The sequence below is a fragment of the Crocuta crocuta genome, unplaced genomic scaffold (genome assembly GCF_008692635.1).
Source record: "Crocuta crocuta isolate KB4526 unplaced genomic scaffold, BGI_CrCroc_1.0 scaffold698, whole genome shotgun sequence".
Taxonomy (NCBI): Eukaryota; Metazoa; Chordata; class Mammalia; order Carnivora; family Hyaenidae; genus Crocuta; species Crocuta crocuta.
In genome coordinates this window covers 311,206-334,397 of record NW_027530855.1, presented here as the reverse complement: position 1 = coordinate 334,397, position 23,192 = coordinate 311,206, and the positions used below count along the sequence as shown (strand labels likewise).

General features: G+C 36.6%; 1 protein-coding gene across 2 annotated transcripts in view; it reads left to right on the top strand.

Annotated features, from left to right (window-relative positions):
• Positions 1 to 21,426, top strand: part of ADAM9 (ADAM metallopeptidase domain 9) — a 142,085-nt gene extending 120,659 nt beyond the window's left edge. For both annotated transcript variants that reach the window (XM_077769472.1, XM_077769471.1), the window contains exons 19-22: positions 6,033 to 6,174; positions 8,336 to 8,423; positions 18,384 to 18,451; positions 20,067 to 21,426. In XM_077769472.1, coding sequence (XP_077625598.1) covers positions 6,033 to 6,174; positions 8,336 to 8,423; positions 18,384 to 18,451; positions 20,067 to 20,160 — 392 coding nt within the window. In that variant the 3' untranslated portion in view covers positions 20,161 to 21,426. The remainder of the gene's footprint in view (positions 1 to 6,032; positions 6,175 to 8,335; positions 8,424 to 18,383; positions 18,452 to 20,066) is intronic.
• The last annotated feature ends 1,766 nt before the right edge of the window (positions 21,427 to 23,192 follow it).

The window sequence follows — 23,192 nt, the reverse complement described above, 5'->3', positions numbered from 1 at the left end:
ACTCTCTCTCTCTCTCTCTCTCTCTCTCTCTCTCTCTCTCTCTCCAGCCCTCCCCACCCTCTCAGAATAAGTTAATATTTAGAAAAAGATTCTCTTTCTCTTTTCTTCTGTTCCTCTCCCCTGCTTGCATGCTCTGTCTCTCTAAAAGGAAAAAAAAAAAAAAAAGGACAGTGTAAGTTCTTTTGTTCCCTCTAACAGGCTACTCTTTTACCTCTGGTCTTCATACAGTATTATAGTCACATTGTGGAAACTTGGCTAATTGTTACTCAGATTTCAGTTTATACCTTATTTTCTCTAGAAAGTTTCCCGACTGCCTAAACCTGAATCAATATGCCCTTTTTCCTTTTGGTGTAAGCACTTATCACATTCTATAGTAATTACTTACTCACTAATTTTTTTCCCCTGATAGACTATGAATGAGCTCCTTGTTTACCAGTATCTTCCTAGTGAGAATATATGCTTTCTTTCTCTTGGGTAAATATGAAGTAGAATGGTTGGCTCATAGAGTATGCTTACGTTTAGCATTTTAAGTGGTTGTAACACTTAATATTGTCCCTACTGCATGGGAGGGCTCTAATTACTCCGCATCCTCTCCAATATTTGGTGTGATCAGTCTTTTTAATTTTAGCCCTTCTAGCAGATGTGTTTCCATGTAACACCCAGTGCTCATCCCAACAAGTGCCCTCCTCTGAGCCCATCACCCTCCCCTTCCCCACTCTCCTACCCCCATCAGCCATCAGTTCTCAGCATTCAAGAGTCTCTCATGGTTTGCCCTCCTCCCTCTCTCCAACTGTTTTTCCCCTTCTTCTCCCCTATGGTCCTCCATTAAGTTCCTCCTAATCCACCTATATGTGTAAAATGTTTATTTATTTTTGAGAGAGACATAGAGAACTCCTGTGAGAGAGTGGGGGAGGGGCAGAGAGAGGGAGACAGAGGATCTGAAGAGGGCTCTGCTCTGACAGCTGAGGGAGCCTGATGTGGGGCTCAAAGTCACAATCCCTGAGGTCCTGATAAGCCAAAGTTGGATACTTAACCAACTGAGCCACTCAGGCACCCCAAAACCTTTTTTCTTTTCTAATATAGGTGTTGTAGTGCTATCAGTTTTCCTCTAAGAACTGCCTTTTTTTTTTTTTTATCTCACTAATTTGGATATGTTGTGTCTTCGTTTTAATTCAGCTTAACCTAACTTCTAATACATTTTTACTTTTTCTTTAACTCATGAGTTATTAAAAAATGCTTTTCTTTGATTTGAAGTTTCTGAGGGATTTTTCGATATTTTAGTGTTACTGATTTTCCATTTATTACACTGTTAGTCAGAGAACATACCTTATACGACTTAAATACTTGTATATTTTCCAAACTTGTTTTATGGTCCAGGTTGTGGTTCATCTTAATAATTAATTCTGTGTACACATGAAAAGAATGTGTATTCTGCTATCATTGGTTAGAGTGTTTTATAAATAATTAGTTCATGTTAGTTGACAGATATTTAAATTTTATATCTCCTTACGGATTTCTATATATCTGTTCTGTCAGTTAAATATTGAAGTCTCTGGTATGATTATAACTGTTAATCTGCCTATTTGTCATTGCAGTTCTGTCAGTTTTTGTTCCATGTAATGTGAAGCTCTGTTCTGTTCTGTTGATAAACTGACCCCTTTATCATTATGAAGTAGGTAGCTCTCCTTATACCTGGTAATATTCAGTGCTCTGCAATTAGAAGTTAATATAGCTACTCTGGATTTCTTTGATTAGCCAACTTGGGAAATACTTTCTCATTCTTCTGCTTTCAATCTACTTGTATCTTTGTATTTACAGTGGGTTTCTAGTAGACAGGATATAGTTTGCTCTTTATATTTTAACGGAGTGGTTTTGACTACTTACATTTAATTTTATTATTGATATTTGGGTTTAAATCTACTATATGGTTAGTTTTCTATCACAGGCTCCATTCATGTGATACTTTACTCTGCTGCTTCCCTTTGTCTCCTCCTGGCTTTTGTGCTATTGTCATCATATTTTACATATGTTGTAAACCCTACCATACATTGTTATTATTTCTGCTTTAAACAGTTTGCTACATATTTTTAAGAATTTTTAATGTTTATTATTTGTTATTGAGAGAGACAGAGACAGAGTGCACGTAGGGAAGGGTTAAAGAGAGAGGGAGACACAGAATCTGAAGCAGGCTCCGGGCTCCAAGCTGTCAGCACAGAGCCCGATGAGGGGCTTGAACTCACGAACTGCGAGATTATGACCTGAGCCAAAGTTGGACATTTAACTGACTGAGCCAGCAGGTGCCCCTAAACAGTTATCTTTTAAAGAGGTTTAAATGATAGAAAAGATCTTTATATTTACCTCCATAATTACCACTTCTGGTGGCCTTCATTTTTGAAAATTATATTTCCATCTGGTATCATTCAATTTTTGCTCAAAGGACTTCTTTTTACATTTCTTGTTAACGCAGGTCTGCCGGTGACAAATACTTTAACTTTTGTATATCTTAAAAGGTTTTTGTTTTGTTTTCCTTCTTGAATGATAAGTTAACTGGGTAAAGTTATTATTAACTTACATTTATTAACTTTATATTGTTAAAGGGTGGCAGTTTTACCCTCCCTCTTTTTCTTCTTCAAAGATGTTTCTTCATTGTCTTCTGGCATTGCTTTTCCTGAGAAATTGGCCATCATCTTCTTTTTTTGGTCTTTTGTTTTTTAGGTGTCTTTTTCACTCTCTGGTTGCCTGTAAGATTTTCTCTTTATCTCTGGTTTTTAGTATTTGATTATAATGTGCTTTGGTGTGTTTGGGATTTGTTGGAATTTTTGGATTTGTGCTTTCACAGTTTCCTTCAAATTTGGAAAGATTGTGGTCATTATTTCTTCAGATATTTTTTTCTGTCTTTCTCAGTTCTGTCCTTCAAGACTCCAGTTGCATGTATATTTGGTTACTCGGAGTTCTTTAACATTTCGCTGATTTGCCTTGATGGTTTTTTAATTCTTTATTCTCTGCATTTACTTTCAAATGACTTCCACTGTTATTCTTCAAATTTACTCTTATTCTCTGATGTTTGATCCGTCATTAATTCCATCCAGTGTGTTTTTATCATGGACATTGTAGTTTTTATTTCCATAAGTTCTCTTTTTTCATTACGTTCATATTTTATTTTTAAAATTTTTAATGTTTTATTTATTTCTGAGAGAGAGAGAGAGAGACAGCATGAACAGGGGAGTGTCGGAGAGAGAGGGAGATACAGGATTTGAAACAGGCTCCAGGCTCTGAGCTAGCTGTCAGCACAGAGCCCAATGCGGGGCTCGAACCCACGAACCATGAGATCATGACTTGAGCCGAAGTCAGACACTCAACCAACTGAGCCACCCAGATGCCCCACGTTTGTATCTTTATGTAGCATGCTCAAGCTTTAGCTTCTTGAACATATGGGGTTATAATACAGCTAGAAGAACTTATAGTGTCTTGTCTACTAATTCTATTATCTGTATCATTTCTTGACTTTTCTCCTCATTTTGAGTCNAATTTAATGTCCAGTTTGTCTGATATAAGTATAGCTACTCCTGCTTTCTTTTGTTTTCCTGTAGCATGATATATATTTCTCAATCCCCTTACTTTTATCTGAAGGTATCTTCAAGTCTAAAATGAGTTTCTTGTAGACAGCATATAGATGGATTTTGTTTTTTAATCCATTCTGCTACCCTATGTCTTTTGATTGNGTTAGAAGGCGCTCTCAGTGGATTCTGCGTCCTTTTTCTCCCAATCTCTCAGGTTTTGTAAGGTTTCCAATGGCTTCAGATCTTTTCTGTGTGATGTATGGGCGCGAGTGCAAGTATGGAGCTCCTTACTTCTCCGCCATCTTGCCCCCCTCCCTATGTTTCTTCTTTTCATGCTCTGTAATTTTTTTTTAGTTTTTAATTTTATTTATTTATTTTTTTACTGTGAATTTTGCCTTGTTGGATACTAGGTATTTTGGGATTTCTATTGATGAGCTTTGTTCTTGTGTGCTTGTTACTTGGACATAGTTTGATCCTTTTGGGTCTTGCTTTTAAGCTTTATTAAGCAGGACTTGAACAGCTGATTTTGTCACATTACTGAGGCAAAAAACCTTCTGTTTATTCTGCTCAGGGCCACATTTATGATGACATTTTCTATTGTGAATGGTAGGAAGAGGCACTCTTCCTCATCCTATTGACCTGTGCGGTTTGTTCCCACTAATACTTTTAGAGGATTCTTTCTCTGGCTTCAGGTATTTTCTTTACATGCATATATTGATCAGCACTCAACTAAATATTTGAGAGGAGCTCTCTGCAGATCTTTCAAGTTCTGTCTGTGTAGCTTTCCCTTCCAGTACTTTGCTCCATGAACTCTAGCTGCCGTGGCCTTCTCAGACAACCAGCTCCATCTCTTCAATTCAAGGAGACCACTGAGCTTTGCTTGGGTTCCCTCACCTGTCATTATGATCTGTTAACTTTCCCTGGGCAGCAAAGTGGGACAAGTATAAAGCTCACCTTATTTGTTTTCTGTGTCTCTGGGATCACTTTTCTTTGTTATCTAACGCCCAGTGTCTTGAAAACTGTTTCTTAATGTATTTTGCCTGGTTTTCTGGTTGTTTTAGCTCACAGGATAAATCTGGTCCCTGTTTTTCCATCTTGGCTAGAAAGTAGAAGTTGGAACTATGGGCTTTAATGGCTCTGTATCATTCCATTGATTGGGTGTGCTATAACTTGACCTAGGTGTTTTATATATATATATAGGAGACATCAAACTCACTTTAATTTTTCATATTATTTTTAATTGGGTTGAATTCCATTTCATGTAATTTCATACAAGCTTTTACAGAAATTTTTGGTACTTTTACAAACTTAATATTATGTGGGTAACTTTATAGTTTACCACTGCTGTTTAAATGTACTATATTTTTTCTTTTCCTAAAGAATATGGAATATATCAAATTAATGTGAATAATGAATTTTTAAAATTTATGACCTAAAACCTAGAAGCCATAAAAAATAAGATTAATAAAATCAACCAGCTAAAAATAATAAGTGGACGCATAGAGAAAAGCATTTTACCCTAAGACAAATGATAAAATAGGGAAAATATTTCCAACTCATATCACAGACAAAGCTAGTTTCCTAATATATAAAGAGCCTTTAGAAACTGAGGGGAAAAAAGCCAATAGTCCAGTAGAAAAATAGACTGAATAGAAAAAGCAATGCAGTATTTACTTACATGTGAACACTTGCTTTCCTCATACTATAAAAAAGAAGCGCAAATTAAAATTATTTAAGATATAAGTTTTCACCTATCCAGCTGGCAAAAATGGCTAAAGTTTGACTCTATGGGTGGTACAGTGAGGAATTCTTATATATTGCTGGCCGGCACACTTAATTATAACCACCACTGTGGTGAACAGTTTAACAAGGCCTTAAAAAATGGTGAATGCCTTACTCTCTGATACAGCAATTCTACTTCTGCAAAATTATTCTGTACATATGCCTGTACCAATATGATATGATATATGTACAAGCTTATTTATTATAGCATTTTTTTAGAATAGCAAAAGACAGGAATAATAAAAGTATCAGAGTACTGGTTAAATAAACTATAGGACATCCATGTAATGAAGTTTTGTATAGCTGTATAGAAAATGAGGTGGTTCTCTCTGTATGGTTTGGGAAGATATACATATAAGCGAAAAAAATTATGTGCTCCATAGTGCTTATGATATGGTACCTTTTGCGTAAGAAAGGGTTGGCAGTAAAAGCATACTTTATTTTTGCTTATATTTGCATGAAGGAATACTGCAAAAAAACTAATGAAAGTGGTTATCTAATGGAAAGGTAAAGATGAAGCAGATAGGGAAGAGGTATAAGCAGGACTTCTCAATGTATTCAATTTCTTTCCATTTGACTTTTGAACAAAGTGAAAATTAATGTAAAACATTTATAATCACCTAGGATGTTTCAGTTAATATGTGTTAACTTCTACTTTAATGATCATTAATATAAAATTCTTTTCTCTAGAAAAGAGTACTGCATTGAGAGATGGACTTCTGGTATTCTTCTTTGTAATTGTTCCCCTTATTGTATTTGGTGCCTTTGTCTTCATCAAGAGAGATCAACTGTGGAAAAGCTACTTCAGAAAGAAGAGATCACAAACATATGAGTAAATTTTTTTCTTTGAAATTCATAATAAGGAATTTAAAGTAATTATTAATGATGACAGTCATTTCATAGAGGTTGGCTTAAAAATTGAGTTCTAAGGGGCGCCTGGGTGGCTCAGTCAGTTGAGCATCCGACTTCGGCTCAGGTCATGATCTCACGGTTTGTGGGTTCAAGCCCCGCTTCAGCCTCTGTGCTGACAGCTCATAACCTGGAGCCTGTCTTCAGATTCTGTGTCTCCCTCTTTCTCTGACCCTCCCCTGCTCACGCTGTCTCTCTGTCTCTCTCAAAACAAATGAAAAAAAAAATTTAAAAAAATTGAGTTCTAAGAGTTATATCTATTCTGTTGACATAATTAACAGAAGTTAAAAGATAGTGGTGACTCAGCCAGCTCTTATAATGGTGAGGGAAAGAATTATAATGACCAGCCTGTATGCTATTGAAAATGGCTGTTAAGCTTCATTTTGCTTAACATTGATATCTGGTAGTCAAGTAAGTATAATTTTGGGCTACAGCTTCTGATTTGGGCTTCTTAATTAGAGATTAAAATATGGGCTAAAGATAAAAAATGTAAATGTCAAAAACTTTTTTTCCATGTATATTTCAAGTATCAGTTCTCATAAAGGAAGAATACTTAAATAGTTAAATATTGAAAATATATCTTATGAATTATACATTTTTTTAAATGTTTATTTATTTTTGAGAGAGAAACAGAGAATGAGTGGCAGAGGGGCAGAAAGAGAGGAAGACCTAGAATCCGAAGGAGGCTCCAGGCTCTGAGCTGTCAGCACAGAGCTGGATGTGGGGCTTGAACTCACAAATGGTGAGATCATGACCTGGGCCAAAGTTAGATGCTTAACTGACTGAGCCACTCAGGCACCCCTATTTTGTGAATTATAAGTTTTTAAGAAATTAGTTTTGATAAAAGGAAGGGCTGTCATAATTTAGATACCGGACATTTCTGGTCTATGTGTTGGATCCTTACACGACTATCTCTCAACCATGACTTCTAACATGTTGGCTTTAGAATATAACATATTAGGATGGCCTTGTCATCAGATCTAAATTCAAATTTAAGCTTGTCATATGCTAGAATTATGAACTGGAATAATAAATAAAACTCTCTGAACTTTGGTTTATTTCCTCTGAAATAGGGATAATATTACCTGTCTCTTAGGGTTGATGTGAGGATTAAATGGGAAATTATTAACAAAATCCGTAATAAATTGCTGGCACAGTGTAATTATTTAAAAATAAGTTTTTATTATAATAAAAATAGCTTATTATGATAATGATTTCTTATATAATATTTTGATAGAGTACCTTGATGTGAGTTTTAATTTTTAACATATTCTAAAACAGATTTGTCTTTCTATTCTTTCTCCTACTTCCTATCAACAAACTGACCAATCCGTGGATAATTCTCCAATCTGTATCTCTGAAATTTTAGTTACATAACTATAGCTTTCTCCTATATATCTCTCGTGAACTGACTTGCTCTTACCTCAGCATGTCTAAAATTTAGTTGGTATCTTTACAACCAGCTTGTTTGCTCCTCTTGGATTTCCTCATTTTTAGAGTGACTACTTAGCATTTTGTGTATTCAGCCCAAGACTATGAACTTGCTTTTTTAAAAATTTTTTTAATGTTTTATTTATTTTTGGAGAGAGTTAGAGATAATGTGAGCAGGGGAGGGTTAGAGAGAGAGGGAGATACAGAATCTGAAACAGGCTCCAGGCTCTGAGCTTAGCTGTCCACACAGAGCCCGACGTGGGGCTCGAACCGACGAACCGTGAGATCATGACCTGAGCTGAAGTCAGAAGCTTAACTGACTGAGCCACCCAGGTGCTCCTGCATTTGATTTTGGATTTTAGGATCACTTGAGGAGAAAAGTTTGGAAACACTGGCCAAGTTGGCCGAGTTTTATAGTTTTGTAGAATTTTAGTTTATTTAATTGTAAAATGGGGTTAATAAAACTTTGTAGTACTGTAAGGATTGAAAACAAGTGAAAGCAGTTAAAAATGCCATAAAAGGTTTAGCTATCATCATAATCATCACCACCACTACAGACATCATTATTCTATATTTGAGAAAATACGTCATTCTACATATTATGTTGAAATGTTCTAATCTTACCTTGCCTGAAAAGTGATTGTCTCTTTCAGATCAGACAGCAAAAATCAAGCGAAAGCTTCTAGACAGCCAGCAAGTGCTCCTCGACCTGTTCCTTCAGTGACTCCTCCCAGAGAAGCTGTAAGTTTCAAATGAACAAACAAAATTTATTATGGTATCACATTGCTAAAAATGAAAAAAAAATTATTTTTCCATGGATACAGAAATAGGCATTAATGATTTCTTAAGGATCTAAGAGTGTGGTCTCTGGGTAGGGTCCCTGGCTCAGAGAAGTCGGGAGAAGATACGTAGATATTAGGAATGCCTTGTCCTGAAATCAAGATTGGGAAATGACATAGGATCTGTTCTGTCACTGTATTTTCCTATTTCTGCTCTCTTTCTGTTTTCAGTGCCTGACTTCCCTAGGCCGTGTGGCCAAAGACCTAGTGCCCAACTACTGGAATAGACCTAATTGTCTCAGCACGAGAAAATTCATTGAGTGGACTTAGTACCTTGTGGAAAATCATTTGGCCATAGATGTATAGGTTTCTTTCTATACTCTCAGTTCTATTTGGACTGTATTTCCATCCTTATGGCAGTTCTACATGATTTAATTATTGTGGAGTTGTCATGAGTTTTACAATTGCAAATTGTGAGTCCAGCAACTTTTTTCTTCTCTTTCAAGATTTCTTGTTATATAAGTCCCCTTAGATTCCATATGATTTGAGAATCTACTTTTCCATTTCTGCAGAAAAGGCTGTTGGAATTTTGATAGAGGTTGGGTTGAATCTGTAGATCACTTTGGGTTATATTGATGTATCCTTTTTTTCTTAGTGTTTATTTATTTTTGAGACAGACAGCGCATGAGCAGGGGAGGGGCAGAGAGAGAGGGCGACACAGAATCTGGCACAGGCTCCAGGCTCTGAGCTGTCAGCACAGAGCCTGATGCGGGACTCAAACTCATGGACCACAAGATCATGACCTGAGCAAAGTCTGACGCTTAACCGACTGAGCCACCCAGGCGCCCCTGTATTGACATATCTTGTCAGTGTTGAGTCTTTGAACCCATGAACACCAGTTGTCTTTCCATTTATTTAGGTCTACTTTAACTTCTTTCAGCAATGTTTCGTAATTTTCAGTATACAAGTCTTCAACCTTCTTGGTTAAGTTTATTACTAGGTGGTTTATTCTTTTGGATGCTATTATAAATGGAACTGCTTTCTTAATTTCCTTTTTAGATTTTTCATTGCTGATTTTGCATGTTCATGTTACATCCTGTATCTCTGCTGAATTAATTTATTAGCTCTAGTAGCTTTCTTGTGGACCCTTTGGTATTTTCTGTTTATATAGGATCATGTTACCTGTGAATGCAGGTGGTTTTACTTCTTTCTGACTTGGATATCTTTTATTTCCTTTTCTTATCTAGTTGTTTTGGCTAGGTCTTCCAGTACTATGTCACATCACAGTGGTAAAAGCAAGCATCCTTGTATTCCTGATCTTTGTGGGAAAGCTTTCAGTGTCTTTGGCATATTAAAAATTTTTGTTTANTCTCTCTCTGACACTCCCCTGCTCACGCTGTCTCTCTCTCTCCTAGAAATAAATAAAAAACATTAAAAAAAAAAAATTTAAAAAAAAAAATTTTTGTTTAATGTTTATTTTTGAGAGAGAGACAGAGAGACAGAGAGCTGGGAAAGGGCAGAGAGAGAGGAGGATACAGAATCTGAAACAGATTCCAGGCTCTGAGCTGTCAGCACAGAGTCCGATGTGGGGCTCAAACCCATGAACCATGAGATCATGACCTGAGCTGAAGTCGGACGCTTAATGACTGAGCGACCCAGGTGCCCCCATTGACATATTTAAATACTTCTCCATATTCTTCCAGTGACATCTTTCATGTTGATGGTGAGAAGTCCTTAAAGCAGTTCCTGATACCTATTTTTAAAGGTTTTCAGCTGTTGGTAGTTAGAGTTCTTATATATGAGACTGGGAAAGACCATTTCTCATCTCAAATCCGTTTTAAAAATATGAATACAGGAATATCAGCCTTTTCTTTTTGTTTAGTATTTACTTTATGTCTTTTACATGTAATTTTTTCTTTGTCCTAATGTCTCTTGTAAACACAATATCTTACTTTAAAAATTAAAAAAAATTTGTGTTAAAAATTTTTCAATGTTTATTTAGTTTTGAGAGAGAGATAGTGAGCAGGAGAGGAGCAGAGAGAGAGGGTAACGTAGGACCTGAAGCAGGCTCTGGGCTCTGAGCTGTCAGCACAGAGCAGAGCCCAGTGCGGGGCTGGAACCCACGAATTGAGAGATCATGACCTGAGCTGAAGTCGGCCTTCTTAACCAAGTAACCCACCCAAGCATCGCCAAAATATTTGTCTTTTACCTCGAGACATTGTGTTGATTGCAATTATTAATGTAATTTTTCTACAATATTACTTTATGATCTCAGGTTTTCCTGTTTTATTTTGTTTTCTTCCCATACCAGAAATCCTCTTCTGCTTTGTTTTGTTTTGTTTTGTATTTTGGGGTAATTTAGTTTCCCTTTACCCCATGTCTTTTGTCTTCTGCTTGTCTTTAGGCACATTGCTACGTAAATTAGATTCAAATATGCCAGTTATTTGTGATAGTTTCTTGTAGCTTCATTGTATTTTGGAAAGCCTTCATCTCTTTAAATATATGAAAATACCTATTTTTTGTGCTTTATCTGATCATTTTAATGTGTGCAGTCTGGGTTTGTTATTTCTACTGATGGTTACTGATGGTTACACTGGCTTGTTAGTGTGCTTTGTGATACTGATTGTAAACTCATATTCTTTGGAATTTAGTTTTATATAAATAATTTTTAAAAAATTTACATCCAAGTTAGTTAGCATATAGTGCACGTATTCTTTGGAGTTTTACATGGGAGAATTATTTCAGTCCTGAATTATAGAGTTCCTACAGAGAGTGTGTATATTTTCCTTGGGCACATGCCTGGGGGCATAGTCAACTTCAGTGCCTCTCAATTAAAATTTTTGTTGGTGTTTTTTGGGTCACACAAGTGTTATGAACTCTGGCCCCCAAGTCCCTATGAGGATGGGTGTATAGTTAGAAATCACCCACAGATATGATTTTCTCTTATTCCCCTTCTACCATCATAAGGGTGTATTTAGGCAGTTTTCCCACTGTTCTTTGGGACAGGTGTTTCTTCATTGAGTTAATCCAGTGAGGACATTGCCTTTTGGGGGACTAGGTCTTATATTCAGCATTCCATGCAACTCAGGCTCCAGGATTTGTCTTCTAGATCTATGTATTACTTCAAAACATATAATGTAGCCCACCAAGGATGGAAGATATTCATAGGACCAATGCTGCTACATACTCTGGACTCTTTCATACTTTCACTGTTTTTCGTCTTTAAAATATTTGTTACTCCCTAGAAACTCATTCAAGCGTTAGAAAATACCCATTAATATTTTAACTAGCATTTTAGGTGTTCTCTACTTAGAATATTTTAGACTACTGTTGGTGAGTAATAAGCCTGTATCCCATTATTTTCTAATAACTGTATCCCTATACTATTCCATCTTATGGATTCATCACGAATTTAAAAACTGATTGTTTCTAATCTTGTTACCATAAAAAAAAATGCAGCATCAAGCATCTTTCTATATGGATCTGTGCATACATGTAAAGTATATGTCAAATAAATTCCAAGAAGTGGAGTTTAACTGTCTTTAAAGTGACACTTCTATGGGGTAGTGGAAAGGGATGGAAACGTTTTCTTGCATCCCTTCTCCATTTTCACAATATAGGCATATTATTTTATGTGGTCAAAATAGACCATGTATTCCACAGCAGGACCCAGAGAATGTTCAAGGTCTTCTCCAACACTGTGTGTATTTTGCCACTCATAGAGCTTTAGGAAATAATAACAGATAATAGACAACAACTTGGTTAGGATCATATCATCGGCGATTCATAATTCCATCTGATCTTCCCTAAATTTTACTAATGTAATGTGATATATGAAAAATATTCTTACTTTTACTTTCTTTTACTTTTTTTTCTTAAATAGTTTATTGTCAAGTTGGTTTCCATATAACACCTAGTGCTCATCCAAACAAGTGCCCTCCTCTATGCCCATCACCCCCCTTTCCCTCTCTTCCATCCCTATCAGCCCTCAGTTTGTTCTCAGCATTCAAGAGTCTCTCATGGTTTGCCTCCCTCCCTCTCCCCAACTGTTTTTCCCCTTCTTTTCCCCAGTGGTTCTCCATTAAGTTCCTCCTAATCCACCTAATCATATGGTATCTGTCCACCTCTGCCTGACTTATTTCACTCAGCATAACATCCTCAAGTTCCATCCATGTTGCTACACATGGCCAGATTTCATTCTTTCTCATTGCCATGTAGTATTCAATTATATAGGTAAACCATGTCTTCTTGATCCATTTGTCCGTTGAAGGACACTTAGGCTTATTCCATGATTTGGCTATTGTTGAGAGTGCTGCTATGAATATTGGGGTACACGTGCCCCTATGCATCAGCACTCCTGTATCCCTTGGGTAAAAATCCCTAACAGTGCTATTGCTGGGTCATAGGGGAGTTCTATCGTTAATTTTTTGAGGAACCTCCACACTGTTTTCCAGAGGGGCTGGAATGAGCATGGAATGTTTTTCCATTTCTTTGTGTCTTATTCAGTTTCTTTCATAAGTTTTCTATAGTTTTCATCATACAGATCTCTTATATTTTTGGTTAGGCTTATTCCTAGCTATTTACGGTTTTTTGTGCAATTGTGAATGGGATCAGTTTCTTGATTTCTCTTTCTGTTGCTTCACCAGTGGTGTATAAAAATGCAACTGATTTCTGTACGTTGATTTTGTACCCTGAAACGTTGCTGAATTCATGGATCAGTTCTAGTAGGCTTCTGGTGGAGTCTGTTGGGTTNAGTAGGCTTCTGGTGGAGTCTTTCGGGTTTTTGATGTAGAGTATCATGTCATTTGCGAAGAGTGAAAGTTTGACTTCCTCCTTGCCAATTCTGATGCCTTTGATTTCCTTTTGTTGTCTGATGGCTGATGCTAGGACTTCCAGCACTATGTTAAACAACAGTGGTGAGAGTGGACATTCCTGTCGTGTTCCTGATCTCAGGGGGAAAGCTCTCAGTTTTTCCCCGTTGAGGATGATGTTAGTTGAAGGCTTCTCATAGATGGCTTTGATGATGTTTAAGTAGGTTCCTTCTATCCTGACTTTCTTGAGGGTCTTTATTAAGAAGGGATGATGTAAGCTTCTGCACAGCCAAGGAAACAACCCAGAAAATTAATAGGCAACCAACAGAATGGGAAAAGATAGTTGCAAATGACATATCAGATAAAGGGTTAATATCCAGAATCTATAAGGAACTCACCAAACTACACGCCCGAAAAACAAACAACCCAGTGAAGAAATGGGCAGAAGATATGAACAGACACTTCTCCAAAGAGGACATCCAGATGGCCAACAGACACATGAAACGATGCTCAGCATCCCTCCTCATCAGGGAAATACAAATCAAAACCACACTGAGATACCACCTCACACCAGTCAGAGTGGCTAAAATGAGCAAATCAGAGAACTCTAGATGCTGGCGAGGATGTGGAGAAACGGGCACCCTCCTACACTGTTGGTGGGAATGTAAACTGGTACAGCCCCTCTGGAAAACAGTGTGGAGGTTCCTCAGGAAACTAACAATAGAACTCCCCTATGACCCAGCAATAGCACTGCTAGGAATTTACCCAAGGGATACAGAAATGCTGATGCATAGGAGCACATGTACCCCAATGTTCATAGCAGCACTCTCCACAATAGCTAAAACATGGAAAGAGCCTAAGTGTCCATCAACAGATGAATGGATCAAGAAGATGTGGTTTATCTATACCATGGAATACTACATGGCAATGAGAAACAATGAAATCTGGCCATGTGTAGCAACATGGATGGACCTTGAGGGTGTTATGCTGAGCGAAATAAGTCAGGCAGAGAAGGACAAATATCATATGTTTGCACGTATAGGAGGATTAGGAGGAACTTGACGGAGGAACAAGGGGGAGAAGAAGGGCGGAAATGGTGGGGGAAAGGGAGAGAGGCAAACCATGAGAGACTCTTGAATGCTGACAAAAACTGAGGACTGATGGACGTGGGGGGGAGGGGGGATGGGCATGGAGGAGGGCACTTTGGGGATGAGCACTGGAGTGTTATGTGGAAACTAATTTGACAATAAAGTATTTGTAAAAAAATAAATAAATAAATAAATAAATAAATAAAAAATAAAAAAAAAGAAGGAATGATGTATTTTGTCAAATGCTTTTTCTGCATCTGTCAACAGGATCATATGGGTTTTACCTTTTCTTTTGTTAATGTGATGTATCACATTGATTTGCGAATATTGAACCACCCCTGTAACCCAGGAATGGATCCCACTTGATCATGGTGGATAATTCTTTTTATGTGCTGTTGGATTTGATTTGCAAGTATCTTGTTGAGGATTTTTGCAGCCGTGTTCATCAAGGATATTGGCTTGTAGTTCTCCTTTTTTGCTGGGTCTCTGTCTGGCTTGTGAATGAAAGTGATGCTGGCTTCGTAGAATGAGTCTGGAAGTTTTCCTTCAATATCTATTTTTGGAATAGCTTGTGAAGAATGTGTATTAATTCTGTTTTAAATGTCTGGTAGACTTCCTCAGGGAAGCCACCTGGCGCAGGGCTCTTATTTGTTGGGAGATTTTTGATGACTGATTCAATTTCTTCACTTGTTATGGGTCTGTTCAGATTTTCTGTGTCTTCCCATGTGAATTTTGGTAGTGAGTGTGTGTTTAAAAGGAGTTTGTCCATTTCTTCTAAGTTGTTCAGTTTGTTGGCATATAATTTTTCATAGTATTCCCTGATAATTGCTTGTATTTCTGAGGGGTTGGTTGTATAAGTCCATTTTCATTCATGATTTTGTCTATATGGGTGCTCTGTCTTTTCCTTTTGAGAAGCCTGGCTAGAGGTTTGTCGATTTTGTTTATTTTTTCAAAAAACCAACTCTTGGTTTCATTGATCTGTTGAACTGTTTCCTTGGTTTCTATATTGTTTATTTCTGCCCTGATTTTTATTATTTCTCTTCTCCCACTGGGTCTGGGGTACTCTTGTTGCTCTCCTTCTAGTTCCTTTAGGTGTGCTGTTAGAGTTTGTACTTGCTCTTTTTCTAATTTCTTGAAAGAGACACAGGGTGCAATGTACTTTCCTCTTAGGACTGCCTTTGTCGCATCCCATAGAGTTTGAATTGTTGTGTTTTCATTTTCATTTGTTTCCATATATGTTTGAATATCTTTTCCAATTGCCTGATTGACCCATTCGTTCTTTAGTAGGGTGTTCTTTAACCTTTATGTTTTTGGAGGTTTTCTGGACTTCTTCCTGTGGTTGATTTCACGTTTCATAGCATTGTGATCTGAAAGTGCATGGTATGATCTCAATTCTTTTATATTTATTGAGGGCTGCTTTATGTCCCAGTATGTGATCTATCTTGGAGAATGTGCCATGCGCACTTCAGAAGAAAATGAATTCCATAGCCTCAGGATGTAGAGTTCTAAATACATCTGTCAAATCTATCTGGTCCAGTGGATCATTCAAGTCCATTGTTTCTTTAGTGATTTTTTGTCTAGTTGATCTATCCATTGCTATAAGTGGAGTATTAAAGTCTCCTGCTATTAGCACATTCTTATCCATAAGATTGTTTCTGGTTGTGATTGTTTTAGTATTGAGTGCTCCCCTATCCGGTGCGTAGATGTTTATAATTGTTAGCTCTTCCTGATGGATAGACCCTGTAATTAGTATATAATGCCCTTCTTCATCCCTTGTTACTGCCTTTACTTTAATGTCCTGTTTGTCTGATATAAGTATAGCTACTCCAGCTTTCTTTTGACTTCCAGTAGCATGATATATATTTCTCCAACCTCTTACTTTCAACCTGAAGGTGTCCTCAGGTCTAAAATGAGTTTCTTGTAGACAGCAAATAGATGGATTTTGTTTTATTATCCATTCTGCTCCCCTATGCCTTTTGATTGGAGCATTTAGTCCATTTACATGTAGTGTTATTATGGAAAAATATGGGTGTAGAGTCATTGTGTTCTTCGTAGGATTCATGCTTGTGGTGGTGGTGTTCTGGTACCTTGTGCTCCTTGCAGCATTTCCCTTATAGAGTCCCCCTCTGGATTTCTTCTAAGGCTGGTTTAGTGGTGACAAATTCTTTCAATTTTTGTTTATTTGGAAAGACTTTTATCTCTCCTTCCATTCTGAATGAAGCCTTGCTGGATAGAAGATTCTTGGCCGCATGTGTTTTCTGTTCATCACATTGAAGATTTCCTGCCATTCCTTTCTGGCCTTCTAGGTTTCAATAGATAGGTCTGTCACCACTCTGATAGGTTTGCCTTTGTATGTTAGGGCCCTTTTATCCCTAGCTGCTTTCAGAATTTTCTCTTTGTCCTTATATTTTGCCAGTTTCACTATGATATGTCGGGCAGAAGATCGATTCAAGTTATGTCTGAGGGGAGTTCTCTGTGCCTCTTGGATTTCAGTGTCTGTTTCCTTCCCCAGATTGGGGATATTCTTAGCTATAATTTGTTCAAAGACTCTTTCAGCACCTTTCCCTCTCTCTTTCTCTTCTGGAATTCCTATGATACGGATATTGTTCTGTTTGATTGTATCTCTTTGTCTCTCACTCTCCTTTCGTGTTCCTAGATCAGTTTATCTCTCTTTTTTTGGGCTTCCTCGTTTTCTATAATTGTGTCTTCTAATTCACCTATTCTCCTCTCTGCCTTTTCAGTCCATGCATTGGACGCCTCCATTTTATTATGCATCTTATTAACAGCATTTTTAAATTTATCACAACTATTTGTAAGCTACATAGTCTTTGTAGCAATAGTTTCTCTGATGTCCTCCTTGCCTTTTTCAAGCCCAGTGATTAGTTTTATGACTATCATTCTAAATTCTTGTTCAGTTATGTTGCTTCTATCTGTTTTGAGCAGTTCTTTGGCTGTCATTTCTTCCTGGAATTTCTTTAGAGGAGAGTTTCCGTTTGTCATTTTGGCTAGCTTTCTGTCTCCTGTTAGTTTTGAAAGCTTGTGCACTCTGGACCTGCGAGTACTGCTGTATTAAAGAAAGCTCTTTGACTGTCCAGGGCCTGTCTGTTCAGGAACTGTTCTTTGATTGGTCTCTTGGTCTCTCTTGTTGAGACTTTGGTTATTTTATTTCCCTACTCGTAGTGGTATTTGAGACTCACCAGGATGTGTACTTTGGCTGGTTTTTTGAGGTAGCCCTAGAATGCAGATGATCCCCAGGGTCAGCTTCTCCAGGTGCGGCTTGCTGCAGTTGGGGGCTGCATCTCCTCCATGACTCATGTCCCCTAATTTCTTTTACTTTTACTTACCTGTTTACTTTCTTATTTGTTTTATACTTTCACTCTATTGTAAAATTTCATTTCAACTATCTTGTCATGGAAGGATATCATGGATTCCAAAATTAAGGGTTGTAAATTAGGAGTATTTACCATACCAGTTAGGTACTATATATTTGGTAATACATTTTTGGAAATTTTTATTTAAATATATTGAAATAGGAAATATGTTACTTTTTAACTAATGTATTTGATTACAAGCAAGATTACAATAGTTCAGTATTAGCGAATTAAACAAATACCTTAAAAGAATTAAGTATTCCACATTCAGTGGCAAAATAATGTTGAATAATCAAGATATTTTAAATATCAGCATCATAAGTCATGTAGACATTAAATTCATTTATTTATTTCAAATTCATTTTTAGGGAGAGTGAGAGTGTGCATGGGAGGAGCAAAGAGAGAGGGAGAGAGAGAATCTAAGTGGACTCCATGCTGTCAGCACAGAGCCCAGTGTGGGGCTCTAGCTCACAAACCATGAGATCATGGCTGAGCCAAAATCAAGAGTTGGATGCTTACCTGACTGAGCCACCTAGGTGCCCCAATCTATTCATTAATTTGAAATATATTGATTACTTTCACATGGCAAATATACTGTATAGAAAATGAATTTATGAGTGCATTGTGGTAATAACTGTTTTTTCCTTTTTAGCCTATGTATGCAAACAGATTTCCAGTACCAACTTATGCAGCCAAGCAGCCTCAGCAGTTCCCATCAAGGTCTGAAGTGAATTTACTTAGATTACTTAAGCAGAATAAAAACCCAGGATTAATGTCTAATATTTTCCCTTGTATTTAATTTTGCACAAGGTATTTAATATCAATAGTTTAGAGTGAATCCAATTTTTAGAAAAGCTTTTATGAACTTTTTATATAAGTTTTGTCATATTAGTGCAGTGTCAAAATGAAATTTTTAAGAAGCCTGAACAGGACAAGCAAATGGTGCTGCAGCCTTTGTTGTATGTAAGTTTCAGAAGCAAGGGCCTTTAAAGTACCCGGCAGTGGCTTACCAGCCTTCCTATTAGAAACAGCTAGAAAAGCTAGACAATGTGTAAGAAACTATGTGTTTGAAGGCATGAGAGAACAAGCAAGGAAATGGGGAGGAAGTATGGGTCCCAGGAGAGGAAAGCAGTTTGGAGATAATTTCAGCTCTTGGGGATCACTTTACTGTCCTGGACATTTTTACCTATTCTGAAAATGAGAATGGAGAGGCTAGGAAGCTGAGGAGAGCTTTCAACAAATTCACGGGGCTGAGGGGACTAAAACTGGAGCCCTGCCAGAGTACCTTGGCAGACATTCCAGGTTTTGGGTTGGGACCCAGCAGTAAGGGTAAACTAGATCCTCAGCTTTATTTCTATAATTTTTTTATGTTTGACCCTTCGTCACAAAAGGAGACCTACAAGAAAAGACAATGTGACTAAAACAAGAGAAGCCATAGATCATAGAAACAGAGGGTAATCCAGTGAGTGGCACTACCAGACATAGACTTTAAAAAAAGTGTCATAATTATGTCACAGAATGGATAATCAAGTTTGAGAATTTCAGCAAGGAAATACAAACTTTAATAAAAGAATTATATGGAAATTGTAGACCTGATAAACACAAGAACTGAAATCTTTCAGTTCTCAAAAAATGGGCTTAAAATCAGCAAGGAGGAACATTTATTATGGTATTTTGCAGTATATAAAATGCATCTTATTCCTCTCACCCCCAAAAGTCCTTCAGATTACTGAATTGCAACACTGGGGAGTGTCCTTATGTATGATCTTTATTATGTAATAAGAGTGCATTGAAATCCAGCTGCACATCAAGAGAGGAGTATATAAATTGTGAGACAGATATCCATCAGGTAATGTTCTAGTGTGTTATTGGAGTAGAGGAAGGCTAGAATTAGAGGAAGAGGGTAAAGGAAGGATAGAGAGGTTAAGGACAGGTATAGAAGTCATAGCAGGTTTAATTCTTAGAGTGGATGTTATGTTTTGAGGGAGTTGTAATTTGAGCTCTATTTATGTAAACAGGGAGCTAGTGACCTCACATGTCTTCTACAATTTGTCTTTTCTATTTCATGTGCTATTATTTTTAAAAATATATAACCTAGAACCTTCATACAATGTTTTTGATTATAGCATAGCATTACTTTGTGGTAGTTACTCCATTTTAGACTCTGATTGTATCCTTTAGCCATTGCATCTCAGATGAATAATGATCTCGGACTATAATGTACTCTTAAGAATTGTCAGCAGTGTTACAGATGATGTTACGTTGGGCTTGTAATGAAGTAGTATTATTTCATGTAGTTGAAACACATGATTAACTGTCTTTTTTCCCCTTACAGGCCACCTCCACCACAACCGAAAGTATCATCTCAGGGAAATTTAGTTCCTGCTCGTCCTGCACCCGCACCTCCTTTATATAGTTCCCTCACTTGATTTTTTTTTTTTTACTTTTACTTTTGCAGATATCTTCAGGGAACTAAGATAATCCTTTTTTTTTCCTGATATTTTCTTGAAAAGCCTTTCTTCCTGCTGCAACTATGAATGACAACAAAATACCACAAAACAAACTATACTAACATAGAAAAACAGAAATCGAGTAGTGGGAATTGAGAAATATACAAAACACAGGAAAGCCAGGGAACTTAGAATAACATTTCCACCTCCATCACTGAATAAGTCTTATTCAGTCGTTCTGTGACGTTAATGCACCGAACATGGATTATGTTATTTTAAACATGTTATTGTAATGATTCTTAAATTAACTCTATTGGTTTAAGTTTTGTCATTAAGCACTTAAGTGTAATTCTGAATTTTGACCTTAGTTGTCATTAGTGTAGTTTCTGGTTGAACACGTGATAATCTAATACCTGTGAAAACTAATTAGCTGTCAATAATATCTAATATTTTTCATCTTGCATGGAGTAATAATCGTCATATGCTAGAATCTTGTCTATCACATTCACTACACAAAGGAACATTCTGTCTTCAGAAGAATGGGCAAAACCCACAATTAAGAGACCATAATCTTATTTTGGAAGTACAAAGCAAACTAAAAGTGTGAATGTGTGTATTCACACACAGTTATTGTCTTCCATTTTTATGATAATTCTATGGATAAATGATTCTATGGATTCTAAGGATAATAGAGTCTATGGATCTATCTATGGATAATGAATATTAGAAAAATTAATTTAATAATAGAATTTCTATTATGAATCATGTTAAAGCATGGTATTCTTTTACAATAGCATTATTTTAAATAAATGAAACTTTAAGGTACGGAGTATTTAATAGAACTAATCAGATATGCTGTTGATACATGGCTGTAATAAAGCAGGAGCTCTTATAATATCTTCAATCAAATCGAGATATCATAAAACCACTTGAGAATTTTATGAGCACTTTAAGTTTAAAATCTGAAACTTCAAAGCTTGCTATTAATATAATTTAGAATGTTTACATTTACTAAGGTGTGCTGGATCATGTCTCCGTTGATACTAATGTTTTCAAAGAAATCAGGCTGGAGAGAGGAAGTTAGAAAAGGTTTCCTTTAGATAAATGCAAAAAAGCAAGTGTGGTGTGTAGTAGTTATTATTCCAGCTATGTACAAAAATGAATTTTTACTTTGGAAAAAATGATATGAATGGTAAAATTTTGAACACTTAAAAATTTTTCATAATCTTTCATAATAAAGTTTAATAATAGGTTTATTAACTGAATTTCATTAGTTTTTCAAAAAAATTTGATTTGTGTATATATACATATACAAATATAACATTTACAATAAATAAAATACTTGAAATTCTGTTTTGTGTCACCCAGTAACTTTCTAATTATCCAGCTAATTATAAGCTTATTAATTAAAACATCATATTAGTTTTAGATAAAACTACTAGTCAGACTTTTACAGATATTATCTCACTAATTTTCAGATTTCTGGCAAATTGTGCGCAGTGGCTTTTTTGTTATTAAAGGAAAACATTAGTTTTGAAGAAGACCGATATTTCACTTCTCTGAAGATGGTACATTGTTAGCAATCTGGTATATGTTAAAAATTGCACATAGGACATGGGCGGACAAATACTCAGGGGTCAGATATGGGGCGTAGGATATGGGGCGTCTGGGTGGCTAAGTTGGTTGAAAGTCTGACTTCAGCTGAAGTCATGATTTCACCTTCGTGAATTCAAGCCCCACATCGGGCTCTGTGCTGACAGCTCAGATCCTGGAGCCTTGCTTCAGATTCTGTGTCTCCTTCTCTATCTGCCCTTCAGCCCCTTGTGCTTGCTCGCTCGCTCTCTCTCTGCCTCTCTCTCTCTCTCCTATCTCAAAAATAAATAAACATTAAAAGGTTTTGAAATTTAAAAGAACAGTAGCATATAGACATATAGGGGAAAATTTGTACTTCAGTGGAAAACTACGCATTGTCTGGAGTCTAGACTCTAGAAGAGAATTTACCCTTCCCACCTATAGGATTCTATAGAACTATTTTATAACTAAAAGCTGTAGATAACTGATAGCAATGTAAAATAATTCTTGTCCATAGATGTAAAGGTAAATTCTCCGTAGCAGAGAGAGGTTCCGCAGACATTCCTCTCTATTTTGCCTCCAATGGCATATTTATTTCAATATTCCTGATCTTTGGATTCTCCTTTGAACTGGCTATAATACCTTACCACTTTCCTCATTAATGAATTAAACAAAATCTTCAACAATGTGTTCATTTATTTTTACTTTTTAAAAATTTATTTTGTGGGGGAGAGAGAAAGAGAGGGAATCCCAAACAGCCTCTGCAGTGTCAGCGCTGAGCTGTGATGTGGAGCTCGAACCCATGAATCATGAGATCATGACCTGAGCCAAAGTTTTACGCTTAACAGACTGAGACACCCAGGTGCCCGTAACATCTATGTTCTTTTAAAAAAAAAACAGTATAAACAATCCCAAATGAAGATTCTTCATTTCAGTTTAAATCTCTAAGTGAATTCATGTAAGACTAAAATGTTTGTGCCTTTCTCATATTGTCTCGATTTTTGCTGTTGTAATTCATATCACTGAAATCTTGGTAATATTTTAACTATGTAACTAAAATCTTTCCCCAGAATTAGATAATTCCTTGAATTTTTAAATACTTGTAAAGTTTTTCTAAAAGAGGTGCCTGGGTGGCTCAGTCAGTTAAGCAACTGACTCTTGATTTTGGCTCAGGTCATGATGGTGGTGAAATGGAGACCCTCAGTGAGCTGTGCTCTGACAGCACGGAGCCTTTTTGGGATTTTCTCTCTCTCCCTCTTTCTCTGCCACTCCCCCACTCATTCACTCGCTCTCAAAACATTAAATAAAAAAGAAAAAGTTTTTCTAAAAGACTTTGATCAGTGAACTTCTTTTACTTTTGTATAGATTTTTACATATATGCTTTTCATTCAGGTTTGGCCTTGATTTCTTCTGGATTTCTATTAAAATTGTAAAATTTC